General features: G+C 42.7%; 1 protein-coding gene across 1 annotated transcript in view; it reads left to right on the top strand.

Annotated features, from left to right (window-relative positions):
- The window catches only part of plcl5 (phospholipase C like 5), an 80,991-nt gene that overhangs the window by 40,024 nt on the left and 22,028 nt on the right, over nt 1-18,939 (top strand). Inside the window, exon 2 of the mRNA XM_049561378.1 lies at nt 8,426-10,912. Coding sequence (XP_049417335.1) covers nt 8,426-10,912 — 2,487 coding nt within the window. The remainder of the gene's footprint in view (nt 1-8,425; nt 10,913-18,939) is intronic.

Here is an 18,939-nt window from a genome sequence, read left to right as displayed (position 1 = left end):
GAATCCAGGGACAAACAACCCCTTCCTGCCCCCCCCACCTCCCATATACAAGGATTATTGTGTTATTATTTAACACAGCTTCTACAGAATTACCAACATGACCTAACAGACACACACAATCACTTAGAGCGAGCAAGAGCTGAGACTGACAGCAAACACCTTGCCCACGGAAGAGGACAACTGCAGGCTGAAAAGACAGGAAGCTAACCGTGAGGGAATCTTGAACTGGATGTGACTTGACCCCTGCAAAAGGAACAAGACTCTCTCTCTTTGTCTCTCTCCTTGTCTGTTCCTCTTCCCCATGCTTAGCAACAAGCATGCACGCATGAACACACACAAACTCACCTGAACTGAGCTTATGAAATAGGTTCTGCAGGAAATAATTGGCCCCATTGGTGAGGGGAAATGATGGAAAGCATGAAGAAAGCAGCTGGGGAGAACGAGGGTGGCGTGATGGAGAAGCCACAAGAGAGCCTGACATCGCTGTGTCTGTGTGTGTTTGTGTGCCTGTGTGTGTGTCTGTGTGTGTGTGTGTGTGTGTGTGTGTGTGTGTGTGGATTTGAATGTGCAGTGAATTCAGAAAGGTTCAATATGATTTATGGCCCAACCTATAGATGTGCCATACTCGATGTATTGAGTGGCCTCATGACCAGTGTTGCCAGATCTTGGGAGAGAAACAAGCAACCAGGGCTATGGAAACAAGCCCAAAAGAAGCAATGGATATATAGAGAGAAAGGCGACATTTAGAGAGCAAGCCTAAATAAGCAACTCTACTTTAGAAACAAGCCCAAAAGAACGCAACCCGCGACTACCAATATTTGTAAGTGACTTTGCAAAAACAGAAGACCAAAGTCGCGGCTAACAAGTGGACCTGGCAACCCTGCTCATGACTGATAGTGGAAATAAATGGACTCCTAAACACAAATGCTTTGAGACTGAATTATCTAAGCTGGATGGCAGGACTTTTTTTTTCTATGGTTCTACAGCTCGATAGCATTGACCTCCACTCTCTCTGTGGGCCAGTAATTAGTAAGACAGTTTGGGGCTCTTTAGCTTGTTCAGAGTCCTCTGGGGGATTATTACTTATTATCAGAGCTTGGAGAGAGAGTTTACAGCAGAGCAGGGGCTCTACATTCAAGATAGCAATGTGCACAAAAGGACCACCTGGATGAAAATGTAAATCCATTCTTGCACTGGGACAAACACAAGCACACACTCCAGCATCTCACATCCCCTCTCAGACCTTCGACTTTCTCGCCTACTCAGACATTATGTTCGTGTTCCGCGAAACTTGCACAAAGATGGTGCGATGAGTTGCATGATGTGCGGCTGAGAGTACCGCTGTGAGAATTAAAGCAGTCGCCCACATGAGATTACAGTGACAAACGGTGACAGGCCCGACTTCTCTCTCTCTCCCCCTGACTCTCTTTCCCTCATCTATCTCTCTTTATTTTCTCCATCCCTCCCTCGTCTCTCCTACAACCAAAATCTGTATTCACTTCGGAGATGCTTTATGAGCATGACAGATAACAATGATGTGTTGCCAAGGCAAAATGTTACTGACATTGTATTTATCTCTACATCCCTCTCCTTCGCTCCCTCTTCTCCCCTATGAGAATGTAGTTTTGCAATTTGATTTAATTTGCTTTATTGGCATTGAGGTTGCACAGCACTGCCGAAACATCTAAACAGATTAAGTTAAGATTAAGATCATTAAACTTCCCCTCTTTCTCAATTTCTGTCAATTGCTCCTTCTGTCTCTCTTTCTTGCATATGCACAATCTTACATCCACTTTACCTCTCTATCGCTCCTTCATTCTCTCTCATCAGATGCCTCTTTCCTCCCAGTTTTAGGAAGTAGAGTCTGTTAGAGGCTAAATTATGTTTGCCCTGAGCTCTGTGTGGCAGGATTCAGATGTCAGTTTGTGTAACCATCTTGGATGGTGGAAGTGTGGTGCCTTGGGGTAGTGGTGGGCAGCCCAGACTTGAGGAGGGAAAGGGAGGGGGGATGTTTCCGATGATGACCTCCCACCTACCTCATCCAAGCACACTGTGGCTTACTGAGCTGTGAAATCCTTCAAGGCAAAAGCCAGAAATCTTTGGCTCTTCAGGTCCACTGCCTCTGAAGGGAACAGTGTTGGGCTTGCTCCAAAAAAAAGACAAAACGCATATTTATCAGATCAAATTCACTTGTTAATTTAGTAAGTGACCCTTCGCGGTGCCCCACCCCTTTGTGAAGGTCCATCAAACTGTTGGAGGTGGCATGGAGCCCACACTGCAACTAAGTGCACTCCCTGAAAAAATATTAACAAATTTCTGAGAAAAACGAAAAAGCTATTTCAGAGAGAAGCAGACAGATAAGTCTATAACATGAACTTGAAGGATAAATCCAAGATTTCAGACTCTTTCAGCAGCAAAAAACAGGTTAAAAAGATTAAGAGAGAAGCTAATGTTAAAGGCTGAAGATCACAATGTATAAGTGAACCACAACATCACCTGCCGATAAAGGGAAACTTTGCCAATATTTAACCAGCTATGTGTCATCTCAGTGTGGGCAGATGAACAGATAAACATCTGCTGGCGGACAGCCAGGGAGCCCTGGTTGAAGCATAACACTGTTTATCTGCACACACTGTGATGACACACAGCCAGTTGAATACCAGCAAGTTTCTCTCTTTCCCTTCACTGGTTCCTGTAAAGTGGGGCAGATAGTTATTCTGTGTTATAATCGTGTAAATGCAAAAGTAGCATTCAGTACGCTATATCTTCAGTAGCAAGCTAGTCAACCCTTCACTTTTCAGGGTTTGATTTTGGTTTTGGAACAGGAAAGAAACATATATATATATGTCCTTCCAGCCTCTTGGGATAACGAGTGTCATCATTACACGACTGGCCTGAGCTGCAACGTTTAGCTCTAATTCCACAAAACCAGGGTGAGAATGAAGAAAATCTAAAATGATTGCATGAAGGTGTATGGAGTACAGCCGTGTCGATACCCTTGTCTGACAGATACACAGCCAAAAGATTTAAAGGTCCAATGTTCAGGATTTAGTTGCATATAATGGCAGAAATGGTATATAATAGTCAGACCCATGGTTTGATTAGTTTACAATCACCTAAAAATAAGAATTGTCGTGCTTTCAATTCCTTAAAATGAGCCATTTACATACTTTATACTACGGCAGTTGCTCGGGCTGTCAAAAAATGTCAACACCTGGGACGTCTCATACCACTGCTAAGGGGTGCCTCTGTGCATCTGTATCTGACGCTAAGGGCTGCTGTCTAAGTGATGGTATTTGACGAGTTGATAGTGAGACCACATTGGTAGATCCTACACACGACACCTTTTTAAAAATGTGCATAATATTTGTATAAAGATTAGATGGTGGAAATAATTTGACCTGGAGAGAGTGATTTATTGCTTAATTTTTCATCCAGATAGGCGAGCAGCTACTATGATGAAAATCATTAATCTGATAATTAGAGTATAAGATATTTTGCCTCGCCTGTAATATTATCAGAAATTGAAAAAGTAATTAGTTACACAGATCAACAGAGGGCACTTTGACAGTTACGCTTTGCCATCAAAACACAGTAAGCATGTGTCTTTGTGATGTCTCTGTGTGTTTGAGTTCTCAGTGTTTGATATGTCAGTCTGTGCATTTGATGTGTAATGTGGCTTAGCTGTGACTAGTTGTCTGTCAGGGTGTTATATATGTGTGTAGACACTGATCCCATGATCCCCCATCACACATGCAGGCAAACACAACACACATACTGTGACTCACATCTTGGAGAGCACGTCATCAAGAGGGCTCTGCTCTGCTCTGTTCTGTTCTGTCTTCATTCCCCATTACCCACGCTCCCCTGTTGCCTTATTCACCGATTCGCATTGCACACACACATGAATGACACAGTGGCTCTGTGGGCGAGAGGAACTGAGCCGTGCCTGACTACTTTGTGCAGACCCCTTTTTAGAGTTGAGATATGATAGGAGCGAGGAGTAGCGAGTGGCAGCCAGCCAGCCCAGCCGTGACGAGGAGGTGGGATGGTTTGAGGTTTGGTAGGATGGGGAGGAAGTGGGTAGTGAGAGAGGCAGTATGTCCAGAGTCCCACAGGAAGACCTTTAGGGGAGAGATTCATCCTCCATGTGTTCAAACACAGGTTGGGCATTTGACAGTCCAGTGGCTGAAACTTGCACCTTTTTTTTTACGTGTAGCCTTAAAATGTTGAGCTATGGTACAGTGTTGTATTTTTCCATCTGAGTAAGAGGACTTTTTAGTTTAGCTTGTGCTTTCTGACATAACAAGAGTTCAGGCAGCATAGGAAGCCCTTGGGTTTTTTTTTGTTGGGGTGCTTGTGTTGCACCCACACAAACATACATACTCTCCAGAGATAAAGCAGGCATTAGCTGTTCTGATAGTGCTGCACTCCAGGATACACAGCAGACTGAGGGATACAGGAAGTCCAACTAGATGTATATTGGTTTTCGAGATGATATAACCATAACATTGGAAATATAATGATTATGAAATTATACAAAGATAGGAAGTCTATGAAAATAACTTTTCCATTGTGCCCTGCAGTACCATTTTAAAGAGTTATTGTTTTGGCACACTCCGCTCAGTGGGGCACTGCAGTGTAACAGGCAACCTGAGAGCTCATGTTGCATTAATTGCCTCCCTGGAGTTAAGTACCTCATGTTGCACTGCGTATGATGCCCAGCATCAGGGTGTGACAACAGTGACAGGAGGTGGAGTGAGTGTGACATGCCACTGCCTTTCGGAGGATGTTGGGCGACTTGTCTCACAGCCTGCCCTGTCCCCAGAAGCTTCACCCTTCCATCAGGGACTGTTTGACCCAGCCCGGGGCAGCCAGTGTCACCACAGGAGAGAGGGTGGGGGGGGTGTGGAGGACTACCAAAATACCCCTACATCACTGCGGCAGCAACAGGCAGCCAAGCCAGAAGCACTCGTGCACACATGCACGCATATAAACAGAAATACTGACATCTCTACCAGGAAAATCCCCAGGGCTGTGAATAGATGGTGAGAGAGTGCAGCAGAGGTGCGATCGATCAAGGGAAAAAAGACAGTGTAGCAATGTAGGAAAAACCAGAGGCAGAACTGTTAAAAAAAAGGTTAATAAATGAATTGTTAGAAGTAAATTTTAAAAAAAATTACAACAGATTTTTTTTCTCTCCTTTTTGGGCCTGACCTTTGTTATTTATGCACATGTCCACAGCAACTGATTCGTCCATCACCTCCCGGTCACCAGCTTTATGACTTTGCATTTAAATTCTATCAGACCCTCCAGGACCGAGGGGTCTGTGCCTGGGGCAGAGTTACACACAGAGTGACTGGGCTAACTGTTACCATCACACCGCAAACGAAGAAGAGAGCAGGACGAAGACGGTCCCTCAGCACTGCATTGAAGGGCGTTAACAGCTGACCGGCGGCAATCAGCTATCAGTGCCTCTCCATCACAGATAGATTCTAATTCTGTGGGAAACACTAAATGCTCACAAAAATCTGTGACAGCATCACTATATCACAGTATTTGTATCATTTTCACTTGCACCCTGATTTCATTGCAAGAAAATGCTTATAAACAACAACATGCATTGCAGTTTTTCAGAAAAGCTGCTGTGAAATCAGGCATGTCAGGCTGCTACAATCCCAAAAAGAGCCTGCAAAATCCTGAAGGGACTCTTGAGTAAATAGTACTCAGTTTCAATAGTGTGTGAAGTGACCCCTAACAGACACATTTTGCCTGCTTGGTTTTGATTGAGAGGCTGGAGCTGAACAGCATGTCATCCAACCTAGCTGTCCGGCTAATTGTAACAGCATGTTAATGAGACACAACATTAGCCTGCTACTCTTTGACCTTCTGTTGCCACAGCACTTCCCCAAAGAAGGCCTGGAAACAATCAGACCTGAACAGACCTCCCCCTCTTGCCACTTGCTCAGTCTGCTTTCTGTCTCACAGAGCTTTCTTCACATATCCCCAATACCCCACTTAACATAGATGTCCATCTGCTTGATTTTTCACAAATAGCAGAATAGCAAACCAGACGAGAGACCACCTGTGTCTTTGGATTGCTTAAAAAAATAGGCTAGATTTGTTAAATGTAGTTTTCTGTCTCATGAGGCGAAAGAAGCAGGCTAGTGAAATCAAAGAGCGTGACATTTAGGTTGAAATGTGATCTTTTGATTACGGCCTCCAGATTTATCTCGCTCTGCGAGCACTATGATGGGTTTGGAGGCAGATGATTTGTTGGAGGAATCGAGAGCATGACACAAGCAAGAGCTTCTCATGAGAAGTGGTTGACAAGTTATTTTCACTCCAAGGTTACTTCTGCGAAAGAGTTTGAATTGTATTATCCCCCAGTTGAACCTACATCACCCTCCTAACCCTCACATTCTTGGCAAGGGTGCATGCATTACCATGTGCCTGTGGGTCTTGGCACTAGCTCTCACAACAATTGCATGCAAGTACTTCTTGAGGGGAAGAAAATAAATGCTTGAATAACTCTATTTTAACACATAGAGAGCAACCTTTTTGACCTGGGTGGTCCCTGTATCATCAAGCCATAGCACACTATCTGGTGTAAGACCACTGACTAGAATATCCAAAAGGTATTTTCATCCACATTAAAAATGATTTGATCACTATTACAGATTACAGATGTCTAAATTATGATATTGAGTACTTAATGTGTAGGGGAAAGAGATAGAGGTCGTAAAAAACAAGGGCAAAACCAGAGAGCGATGATCGTGTCATATTTTCAGTTTTGCATCGAGTGGTGCTCATTGATCGCAATGGGGTGGCAGGTGTCATCTGCCTCTGCCCGTCAGGTGGAAGATGGATGTCTCTGAGCTATTTCACTGTAGGTAGAGTTGAACCACGCTCAGGGGAGATCCATCAGACCTGTACATGCAGTTATGGTTTGGGGGCGAACACACACTCACCTCTCTGTAGCCCTGGGGTCCTCTGCCCATTCTAACTTTGTTTCTCCAAACTAAAAACAATCAAAAGACACAGAATCAAGAAGAAAATTGAGATGAGATGGCTTTGGTTACATTTAGTTTACACTGGAGGTGTTGCAAGTAATCAAACATCACCACCGACATGTTTTCAGGAAGTACTTTTTCAACAATGAGTCTCAAAGGCTTTGTATACAATCTTAAATATGTCAAAGTAATTTGTGGATTAGTTTTGTTTTGGTTTTGATGTACTGTTGTATGTGGTATGCATTATTCAACAAGCCTATTTTCCAAGGCCTTAACCAGGCCATCTGCATTCAGGCTATCTAGCTAACCACAGCCTTGTGTGAAAATAGGGCAGCGCTGTCTGTCTGCTTTCTGCCAACTAGGCTCATGACCTAAAAGCTGCAAAAGTTCAGCCATGTCATGGCAGGTGGTGTGTGGTGCATCTGTTTTACTACTTTCACAAGTTCGGTGTTTGCCTGGGTTGTAGAGTGACAGTCCCTCTAGATTAAAGCTTCCAAAGACATTTCAGTGTCTTCGGAATCGGCTGGCAAGAAATGTATTTGTGAGAGGTTACCCACAGGATGAATATTTATCTCATAAGGTAACTTGAAAGCAATTTTAAAGCACTCAGCTTTGTTTGAGAGATGAAACCATTGTGACTTGAGCCAAGCCGAAATCGTATTTCCAGTTTCGTATCCTATCATTACAGCAAGCAGTCTTGTTTTAAAAAAGAAACAGACCTCATGCAGCATGCATTACAGTACATTACGATTTGTCTCAAAGGAAAACCCCAGAAGTTACTCTGCCCTCCACATGACGTTATGCAGTTTAAAAACACGAGCAGAATAATTAGACAAGGAGATGTGCATTTTAAATAAGCATACAATTATCTCTGAGGCTGTTGGCCTGTCATAAATATATTATGAAAAGCACTGATTGTTTTTTGCCGTTTGAATAGTGAAATGTCAAAGCAGACCCCCATCGTTCCCATTCACCACTGTGTCCCATCTCCCTAATATGGGCCCCAGCATGTTGGCTCACTGCTGGAGAGCATAAAAGAAAGACAGATTTCCACCAAGTAGCTGATAACTGAGAGTTTAATGACAGCCCGTTAATATAAACTGTCATATTTATGCCTTCAGCAGCTCAGCGCAATTTACTGATGGGAATGGTACATCATGTCCATTTTTGCATTTTAGCAGCATAATAGCTTGTGTTTAAATTTAAGACTTTTTTAATTTAATGTTCATATATTTGTCTAGGTGTGAAGCCACTATGATGAAATGGCTAGCTTAGCCTTTTGTCTCCTTTCTCTTCTTCTGTTCATTATAATCTCACTGAAGTACTCACTGCTGTTTCCTGAATTCAGATACAAAGTGTAACCAAAAAATCTTTCTCCTCCCCAACCCTCCCCCTACCCGTTCTGTTTCCAGGATGGTTCCAAACAGAGGCAGGTGAGGAAGAAAACAGTGTCCTTCAGCACAATGCCAAGCGACCGCAAGATCAACAGCACAGCTGCCTGCATGGCCTTCATGATGGAGGGTTGTGAGATGAAGAAGGTGCGCTCCAACTCACGCATGTACAACCGCTACTTCCTGCTGGATCCAGACATGCACTGGCTCCGTTGGGAGCCATCCAAAAAGGATTCAGAAAAGGCCAAACTGGAGATCAAGGGCATTAAGGAGGTCCGTTTAGGAAAGAAAACTCCAGTTCTGCGCAGTAATGGTCTCTCAGATCAGTTCCCCGATGAATGTGCATTCTCAATCATCTATGGGGATAACTATGAGTCCTTAGATCTGGTAGCTAGCACAGCAGATGTTGTCAGCACCTGGGTGATGGGCCTGAGGTACCTGGTGTCTTATGGTCGGCACACCGTGGACATGGTGGAACCCAGCCAACCAAGTCTACGAACATCTTGGATTGGCTCAGTGTTTGAGCTAGCAGACATGGAAAAGGAGGGACACATAGACCTGTTCAGGGCTACCCAGATAATCAAGGGGCTCAACCCTGGAATGAAAGAGTCCAGGATAGAGCTGAAGTTCAAGGAGCTCCAGAAAGCTAAAGACCAATACGGAGAGGCAATTAACATGGACACCTTTGTTGAGGCCTACTGTGAGCTCTGCACACGACCAGAGATCTTCTTCCTACTGGTGCAGTTCTCCAGTAACAAGGAGTATCTGGACAGTAAAGATCTAATGCTATTCGTGGAGGTGGAGCAGGGTGTGGAAGGTGTTACGGAGGACATGTGCAGGGAAATTGTTCAGAAATTTGAGCCATCTGCTGAAGGTAGGGACAGGGCCTACCTCTCCATTGATGGCTTTACACACTACCTCCTCTCCTCTGAATGCCACATCTTTGACCCCCAACACAAACGTGTGTGCCAGGATATGACCCAGCCTCTGTCCCACTACTACATCAACTCGTCACATAATGCCTCCCTTCTGGAAGACCATTTCTGGGGTTCGTCAGACATCAGCAGCTACATTCGAGCTCTAAGAATGGGCTGTCGCAGCATTGAGGTCATTGTTTGGGATGGCCCTGACAATGAACCAGTGGTGTATGTGGGTAGTTCTGTGGCCTCACACCTAGCTTTCTCTAAAGTCCTGGACATTATAAACCAATATGCTTTTGAGAGCTCAGAGTATCCCCTGATTCTCTGCTTAGTGACCCACTGCTGCATCCCCCAGCAGAGGGTCATGGCACAGCACATGAAAAAGATTCTTGGGGACAAGCTGTACATTGAACCCCCCAACAAGGAGGAAAACTACCTACCCTCCCCTGAGAAGCTCAAAGGTAAAATCCTCATCAAGGGTAAGAAGCTACTGCCCAACTGCACTGACACTGAGGGAGATGTGACGGATGAGGAGGAGGGACTGGAAATGTCCCGAAGAGTGGGAGCTGATGAGAAGGACCAGATAAATGGCTTAGGCTACAAGAGACTCAGGTTGTGCAGGGAGCTCTCTGACCTTGTATCTCTCTGCAAATCTGTCCAGTTTAGGGATTTTGAGATCTCTAAGAGGGACCAGAAATACTGGGAGATTTGCTCCTTTAATGAGGTAGATGCAAACAGGTTTGCCAATGAGTTCCCGGAGGAATTTGTTTGTTATAACAAACGCTTTCTCTCCCGGATATATCCCACACCAATGAGAATTGATGCCAGCAACATGAACCCCCAGGATTTCTGGAAGTGTGGCTGCCAGATTGTGGCCATGAACTACCAGACACCAGGCCTGATGATGGACCTCAACCTCGGTTGGTTTAGGCAGAATGGCAACTGCGGGTATGTTTTACGGCCAGCCATCATGAGGGAGGAAGTGTCCTACTTCAGTGCCAATGCACGGGATTCCCTACCAGGGGTGTCTGCACAGCTTCTCCACATCAAGGTCATCAGTGGGCAGAATCTGCCCAAGCCTCGTGGCTCTGCAGCTAAGGGTGACGTGGTGGAGCCCTACATATATGTGGAGATCCACGGCATCCCAGCTGACTGTGCTGAGCAAAGAACCAAGACTGTGTCCCAGAATGGTGACAACCCCATTTTTGAAGAGAGCTTTGAATTTCAGATCAATTTACCTGAACTTGCAGTACTGCGCTTTGTGGTGCTGGATGACGACTACATTGGAGACGAGTTCATTGGCCAGTACACCATCCCATTTGAGTGCCTACAGCCAGGCTATAGACATGTCCCCCTGCAATCTCTGACAGGAGAGTTCCTTCCCAACACCACCCTGTTTGTCCATGTAGCCATCACCAACAGGCGAGGTGGGGGAAAGGCTCATAAGAGAGGCATTTCTGTCAGGAAGGGTAGGAAGGCCCGGGAGTACACCACCACTAAGACCACAGGGATCAAAGTAGTGGATGAGCTCTTCAGGGCTTCAACCCAGCCCCTCAGGGAGGCCACAGACCTCAGAGAAAATGTGCAGGTAAGGAGCTATTTTCTTTAAGTATTTATAACACATAATCAGATGTAAAGATTAATGGCTTCCGTCTTGGCTGAGAAGTAACGTTACCTAGCTCAGTGGTGCTAGGTGAGCTAGCATTACATGCACGGTTCTGGGTGTGGCTCAGTAAAAAGAAAATAGTTCCTAGTTTGCTGTTGAGTTTTCTAATGTATTTTTTGGAGCTTTGAGCACCAAAAGCTTAGTGCCATCTAGCTCCATTAAAGTCCAAAGAAAGCAGACATTTCTATGGCCGATATCTTCAACACTCGGCAACTAACACCAAAACAATCTAGACTGATAAACAATACTGCAGTTGAAATGTTTTTTTGTTTTTTTTTACCTATAAGTGTACCTATAAGTTGAGATACAAAAAGACAGACAAGCCTTTTCAACCAAATAAAATTCTATAACCCTTTATTGCTTCTGCAATCTGATGTAAGTGTTGCTGGTTAGACTAATTTCACTTGCTGTTGTGGATAAAGGCTCGTCACTAATTGTGCTCTATTAATGTTTTAGCAGAGAACGGTAATAAAGTGACATTGCTTTACAATTATGAAGTTTATGAATAGTGTAATCATTAATGAGGGACAATTACTGCCCAGGGGAGAGAGGACTGGGTTGCTAGGCACTTAGTGCACTACTTAAAAACTCCTCTGGATGAGCAAATGAAGATTAGTAACCACAGAGTATTTGGCTGATGACCAATAGCCAGAAGCCTTCCATTGCATGTATCATTTTGTTTGTGATGACTGAGGGGTGTGATATGAAGCTTGTCTCATTTGTTAAGTCTACAAATTACAACACAGGGAGAGCCGGTGAGCCTTTTTGAATGCCACATTGGGTGTTGTTTGGTTGACAGTTAAGAGTGGCAGGCGCTTTTCTTCTCTGACAGCTAACAACATAAAAAATAATCATGCTGTACACTTTTAACTGTTGAAACATCTAAATCAACAATGATTCTGTCAACCCTTAAAAAAGAGTGAATCAAATTGTGTAGTTAAAAAACTACAATGACGTGTTAGGGCCTCTATAGGTTTAAAAAAATGAAATAAAATAAACAGAGCTGGGAGAAGAGGGTAATATTCCAATTAAAAATGCTAACATTTACACTCTGAGATTATGATAAATTTGAGTGAAAAGACTCAGAAATTTTCTCAGATCAAAGTAACAAATTTCTGAGAAAGAAAACATCAGATTCCTTTCTTCTTCTTCTTCTTCTTCGTCTTCTTCTTCTTCTTCTTCTTCTTCTTCTTCTTCTTCTTTTTTTTGCCAAGGAACAACATAGCTTCACTTTACAAGGTTGGACCAACTTCATCACATTGTAGACACCTCCGCTGACCATATATTATGCCTGCAGTAGATGACCTAAAAATATACTTTGCCATCAGATTTAGCAATAAGGAAAAACTCATGGTTTTAGCCCAGAATCACCATTTTATCATGAGGACTTTGAGGAAACATTGCTCTGAATTGGGTCTATTTAGAGGAAAACAACATACTGCTTTTAATAAGGTGATAGCTTTTGTGCACCAGGAACTACAACACAATTGGCAGATTAAAAGATATCGCTGGTTGCATTTACAGGCAGTTTAATTTAATGTTGTACTGCTGGTGCCTAGAAACTGTGAGGATTGATTAATTTGATGATCTGTCATATTGTTTTCTGCTGTGCCACAAATCTCATTTTTCTTGGGATATTACCTTCCTCCCTTAGCTCTGTATTATTATTTTTTTTTAACTTACAATGGTCCTTATATACCCATGTAAAAAAAACCCTGATTACTAAACAAATGCAATTTATTTTTGTGGCTCTTAAAGTGCCTTGGCAGTCAAGTAACCAACAAGAGTACTTACTTCATATTGGCAAAAAAAATAACAAAAAATATTTTCTTCATCACATATAAATGCCGGGGCTGTCAAGCAATTAAAAAAATGAATCTAATCAATCACATGCTCTGTGATTAATGAATCCAAATTAATCTCATATATCAGCTGTTGATAGCTGTGAAAGTATTTTTTTAAAATTTCAACTCCAATGAATTTTGGCAGATGTGTCGTAATAAAAAGCTGCTTGATTTTGGATACAATGGATACAATTGTCCCCTTGTCCAATGGTACGAAAATTCCTTACTGCAGAAATTGCAGAGAATGGTGCTCCTATCAACAGTTCCATCTAGGCATTTTTAAATGTAAATGTTCCATTCACAGGACCAAGCAGCATCGTCACGTCTGCCTCCATCATGTGACAAAGCCACTGTGGCCTTCAGTGACGCACAGGGTCAAAGGGCACCACGGAAAACAATTTATCAGCGTTAATTTTTTTTAATGCATTATTTTTTCTGTGATTAATTCATCTAAATTAACATGTTATTTTGACAGCTCTAATAAATGCACACAATTATGCTAGTCTTGCTTTAAAAATGAAGTAGTAGGTCATTGACAAATGTTATTCCTGATTATCTTCTCTGATCTCCTTAAACTGATATCTACAGTTACACCAGGTGTTTTGCACACAAGTAGCCAGGATGCAGGTGTAACAAAATCAAATATGTAATTTTTATTTCTTGTGTTAGACATTCAGTTAGACCAACTCTTCTTCGTTCCAACAGAGGCAAATGTAGCACACTCCTTTTTATGTATCAAGGTCATAAATACCAAGGTCTGTCCATCTGTCTTCAGTGAGCAGTAACCTCAGTCTAATGGCACAGCAAACAAAAGACCAGACCAGTCTAAATAAGCAGAGATGTGATTAGAGATCCTGTGGCATGCTGTCATGCATTTTTCAGTTGTGGAAATGGTTCTGAAAGAGGACATCATTTTCCTCTCCAAGACCCCAGCACAAAGAGAAGTATATTTGTGAATTGCGAGTGAGGTGAAATTGATCCTGTAATTTTAGAGGTAGTAGCATTAGCAAATTACGGCCTAAATGGGATACGAGGAAGGTAATTTCAGGGAAATCAGTGGAAATAAAAGTGTCAATACAGGCAAATAATGAACAATTCAAAAAAGTGTTTCCTCACCAGGCAAAAGATTATAATATTTGGTCCAATGAAAGTGTTGCTTGTTTGAATAATTTGAATTAGCGACAAATGGATACCTCAACAGTTTGTCCTGATTGGGCTCTTATCTTTGTTTGGGTGTGAGTCAGCACGAGAACATTTCACAAATAAGACATGAAATATTGCTCACTGTGAAGACAGCCCTGTCAAGCTGACACAGACTTTTAAACACATACTAACTTTTGTAAAACTCCAAATACCTTATGCTACATATGAAATAATCACAGGCATATCATGTGTCATAGCAGACACTCTCATCTGCTCTGTGGCTTTGTAAATGAATCTATAGGCTGACAAAAACATGGGAGCACATGATTGGATGTGAATTGGTGCCTTTTAACCTGATCAAACAACACTGGCACCACAGCCGCTCCCCTAACCACAACATCCTCGGGATTGAAATGTAAATTTTTCTTTTTGAAATGAAGAGATAAAAGTTGATGAAATAAATGAAAGAGGTGAAGTTGAGAGGGATGCTTTAAAGAGGATAAATGAAGAATAAGGCTTTTGCCTTTTAAATGTAAAAAAAATAGACTGTTGTGAGAGCTTTGTAGAGGCCAGCTGCGAGGAGCCTGGTGCCTTTAATCTGGAGAGAGCTGGGGGGCAGAAGCAAGGCCTGTGGCCAACAACCCACAAGGCAACAAACAGGCCGGCTCTGGAAGTTTGCCACCCCTGACTTAAAGCCAAGATTAACGTGTGTAAGAAATACCTTTCGTACTCACAGAATTACCAGATATCATGGCATACAACTTTAGCCATGACAGCAGTGCACACACGTCAGATGTCGCCGTCAAAAGTGTTATTTCACTTCACTAAGTTCCTTTAGGACTCCTTTTATGCTCAAACAGTGAAGCTGCCAGGTGGTCTGATTTGAATAATGACAGGAAGACAAGTGTGTTTGACTGTTAAAAAGATGATGAAGAGATCCGTGAACATGGACCAGTGGGCAGATATGATAGGTTGCCATGTTTTATATGTGGATCTAGGCAGCAAATCAATTATTTTTTCTGCTGGAGACTTGAATGAAGTCCTTTCCGGAGTGCTGCTGCTCATGAACTTAAGTGTTGATGGAGGTGGAGGAGAGCTGCCAGCCTTGAGTTTCTTTTTTATTCGATGAAAAGTGTGTGTGTGTGTGTGTGTGTGTGTGTGTGTGTGTGTGTGTGTGTGTGTGTGTGTGTGCGCCATCATCGGCACATTCACCACCACTCAATGCTGCGAGCCAGAGAGAAGATGAGAGAGATTGAAGCGGAGAGAGAGGAGCAAACAGAAACAAAAGCAGTGTTGTAACCAGACCCGGACGTTCATTTGGGGAATGTTGGACGGGGAGTAAAGAAGGGGGAAGGGGTAATTAAAAACACAAGCATCTTGTTGGTGTTTTTTAACACCATGGCTTGGAAACGGTATGGCTTTTATAGCACAACAATTATCGGAAAAACATTGACGCATGTGGTCCCCTACACACACATAAGTGGAATTACACAAAGCATAATGAATGCTAATAAGTTCAGCTCAGACCACACTGAGACATAAACACATGCAATCTCACATGCTCATAGTTCACACACACACACACACACACACACACACACACACACACACACACACCGGGTTTTAATCCAGAGCCCCAGAGCTGCCCCGCTTCCACCATTGTGTTTCCTCTTGTGGCTGTGCTCAATGGCCCCGGGAGGTGTTAACTGTGGTTGAGGCTTAGCATACAGATGCCGACTGCATCCCCTGGCCACCCTCTCTGTCTAGAGGAAGGTCGGGCCCCGCAGTGACAGCACATCCTTTGGGGAAGGCGGGTGGTGGGGTGGAATTTTCTGCGGGCCTGGAGGGCTTGCCCAGGGAGACAGCTGGTTCCCACACTGCAGAGTGCCGAGTATGTGGACGGATTCCCAAGTACCAACACTGGCACTTTTTTTCTCTCTCACGCTCTGTTACCTGCCTTGTGTTTCCAATTGCCCTCCCCCTTCATGTCTCTTTGCAGACTCAGCCTCAACTGCTCTTTTTCGCTCTCTTCCTTCACTGTCCCTCACTTTTCTCTCACCTCACTCTGTCACGCTCTCCTCTTTTTTGGCTGTCTTTTAACAAAAAAAAAACTGACAGGGTGCTGTGCGAAAAACTGTGGGCCTGGTTTGGCCACTTAAATTCCCATGCTGGCAGAGGAATGAAACGCCTTGAGAGGCAGTTGCCCAGTTGCTGGGGCTGCAAAACCTTTGAATCCAGACATGAAGAAACTCTGGCTTTGGTGGACTGGAGAGCAGGCTGGCTGCTCACAAACACTGAATCTGCTCTGTTGTAAGAGTTGTGCACTTAAAAGAAATCCTCAAATCGGGGGAAAAAAACACACAAATCTACCCCCCTTAAAGTTATAAATGTGAATCATCAGGCGGAGACCCCTCAGTTGATTGAGATTATTTGAGTTGAGCAGTCATTTTTTGTTCTGTTGTTTGTTTTTTGTGTTAGTCAGTGTGCAGTGTACTTCTGGGGACTTTCTGGTCCCCAGATTTAGCTGAGTGATCACTCTTTGCTTTCAAGCTGCTCTCCAGTATAGGCTGCTGCAGGCCCAGACCCTGAGTGAGATGGAGGTAGCTGCCTAGGGAAAGAGAAGCTTTGCCCGGTCAGATTCCAAGATAACGCTATCTTCTGGCCGGAAAATTATATTGTCTCTGGCTTTTGATGGATATCTAATGTCAGAAAAAAAATTAAAATGAAAAAAAAAAAAAAAATTACGATTCATCGTTAGCACAGTTAGTACGCACTGAAAGCTAACTTTGCTTGTTTGCTATATTACATGAACATCACTCTGAGTGTCCTGTTGAACCCTGTTCAAACTCTCAAACTCTATATGGAAAAAAGGAACGAATAGGCCAATATTCATATTGAACATCCAAATCCATTTGGACTGACACAATTCTGAGTTGGGCTGTAATAGTGATGTCCACTTATGCAATAAACACATTGCAAAAAACTGCAATATTGCACTCAGGGATTTTTAATTTGGTAGAGAGAATCGGTAGAAAATTGCACTTTAAAAGTGTCACTATCATTCTTTCTTATTGGTGCCTTTTGTGTTCAGCTCAGTGTTCAATTTGATCAAGAAAAGAATGTTGGAAATAAATTCTTTTCAATTTTAACTCAACAAGCAATTTGTTGTTTCTTTCTGAAAGCAGCAGAAAGGCAGACCTGAGTGCAATTTAACGTGTTTATTTATCGCAAGCAATATTGTTATTGCAATGTTTAACATCATTATCATATATTGCACATTTTTCCTCATATCATGCTGCCCTACTTGATAAAAAGCATTAATGGTGGCTGTGTAGAAATCGGACTGGACGGTAAACTAAAAAACACACTCTGTTCTTTGCTCTGTTTCCAAATCTCCATCAAAACCTGCCAAATGAGGCTTTTGTGAAATGAAGGTGTAAAAAAAACAAATTCTTCTTACAGGTTTGACTGAAAACAAGTGAAATCACCATCCTTTTTTCACTCTCTGTGATGACTCTACATTTCATTAATTTTGTAGATGCATTTGACACATTTTGGGAGCAATTTGGGGTTCAGTGTCTTGCTCAAGGACACTCAAACATGTGGAAAGGAGGAGCTCAAGGTTCGAGTCACTGACTTTGTGATTGATTACAGACCCGCTCTACTAACTGAGTTGCAGCTGCACCAGATGAAAAATAAGATTTGCTATCAGTACTAGATTAAATAAACAGGACATGTTGAGATGGAATTCTTTATTTATCTAGCAGCAGAGAGCTAAAATGGTCCATGTAGAAACAAGAACATCAGAAGAAGAATGCTTTGGTGATTACTTAATTTTTGATAGTTGTAAGATGGATATTGGCAGTGAGAGAAGAAAGATAAATACACAGATATGTGCAGGAAAAGGCGAGAAAAGAGAAGGAAAAATTAAGAAAGAGAGGGGTTAGGGGCTGAACGTACCCTCAGGCTGTGGTCAGAGGTTTGGCTCTGAAAACTCTGGGCTGTTGAATGAGCAGACTGACGTTATGGGAAAGCGATCACCAAGCCGTCACCAAGACAAACACTCGCCACTATCTTATCTCGTTTCTGGTCTGAGGGGAATATCACAATCCCTCTTATTAAATCTTCTCACTCAAGGTCATATGCAAAAAGTGGTAGCAATATTTGCCATTCCATTAGGACCACAAGCATTTCATTTGCCAAGCACAATAACTCTGCAGATATTTGCCGTATGCCATTGCCTATCACAGAAGAAAAGACCTTGAAAAGACTTTTCAAAGTCTAAAGTCTGACAAACTCTCACATCTTAAGACAATGTGGTTTAATGTCACAGACATTAAGCTCGTGCAAAGACTGAGGATCTTGCAGGGTCACGACTTACATCACACGTTGACGGTGTTCTTGTCAATTCAACATCAATATAATCTATAACAGTGAACTGTATTTGTGTACAAACTTTACATTTTTGACTTTGACACCTCAATTCACTGCCAGCCCCCTTTGGTTTGCTTATTTTAGTGGGGGGAGACCGTGGTAATGAGAAGCAAACTATTTTAAAAATCAAGATTTCTTACTGAAATAAATGCTGGTTTGGTGGATCAGATACACACCAAATTAAACACTCTTGTTCACTCCACCAGTCCACCAGTTTCTCCTCCTTTCCCACCATACAAGAGAACCCAGACTTCTTCACACTCTTGCACCTCCCCAGAGTTCCCTCCATGTTTACTATCTACCCAGTTTGATGCTTTTTGTTTGGTGCTGGAGAGAATGCACCTATTGGTTGCTGACCATGTTCATTGAAATTCATTATTTGCATGAGCCAAGTCTAAAAACTTATGGCAATATTAAACATTTAATTTTCTCAAAATGTCAATATGAGAAAAAAGAGTTGAGACAGCTTGGAGTTTTATGACCACCTTACACCAAGCAATCTCTTGTCTGCCGCAGTGAAACTGCTTG

This window comes from Epinephelus fuscoguttatus, linkage group LG19 (genome assembly GCF_011397635.1).
Source record: "Epinephelus fuscoguttatus linkage group LG19, E.fuscoguttatus.final_Chr_v1".
Lineage (NCBI taxonomy): Eukaryota > Metazoa > Chordata > Actinopteri > Perciformes > Serranidae > Epinephelus > Epinephelus fuscoguttatus.
Note: the sequence above shows the minus strand (reverse complement) of the source record. Positions and strands in the feature narration are given on the sequence as shown.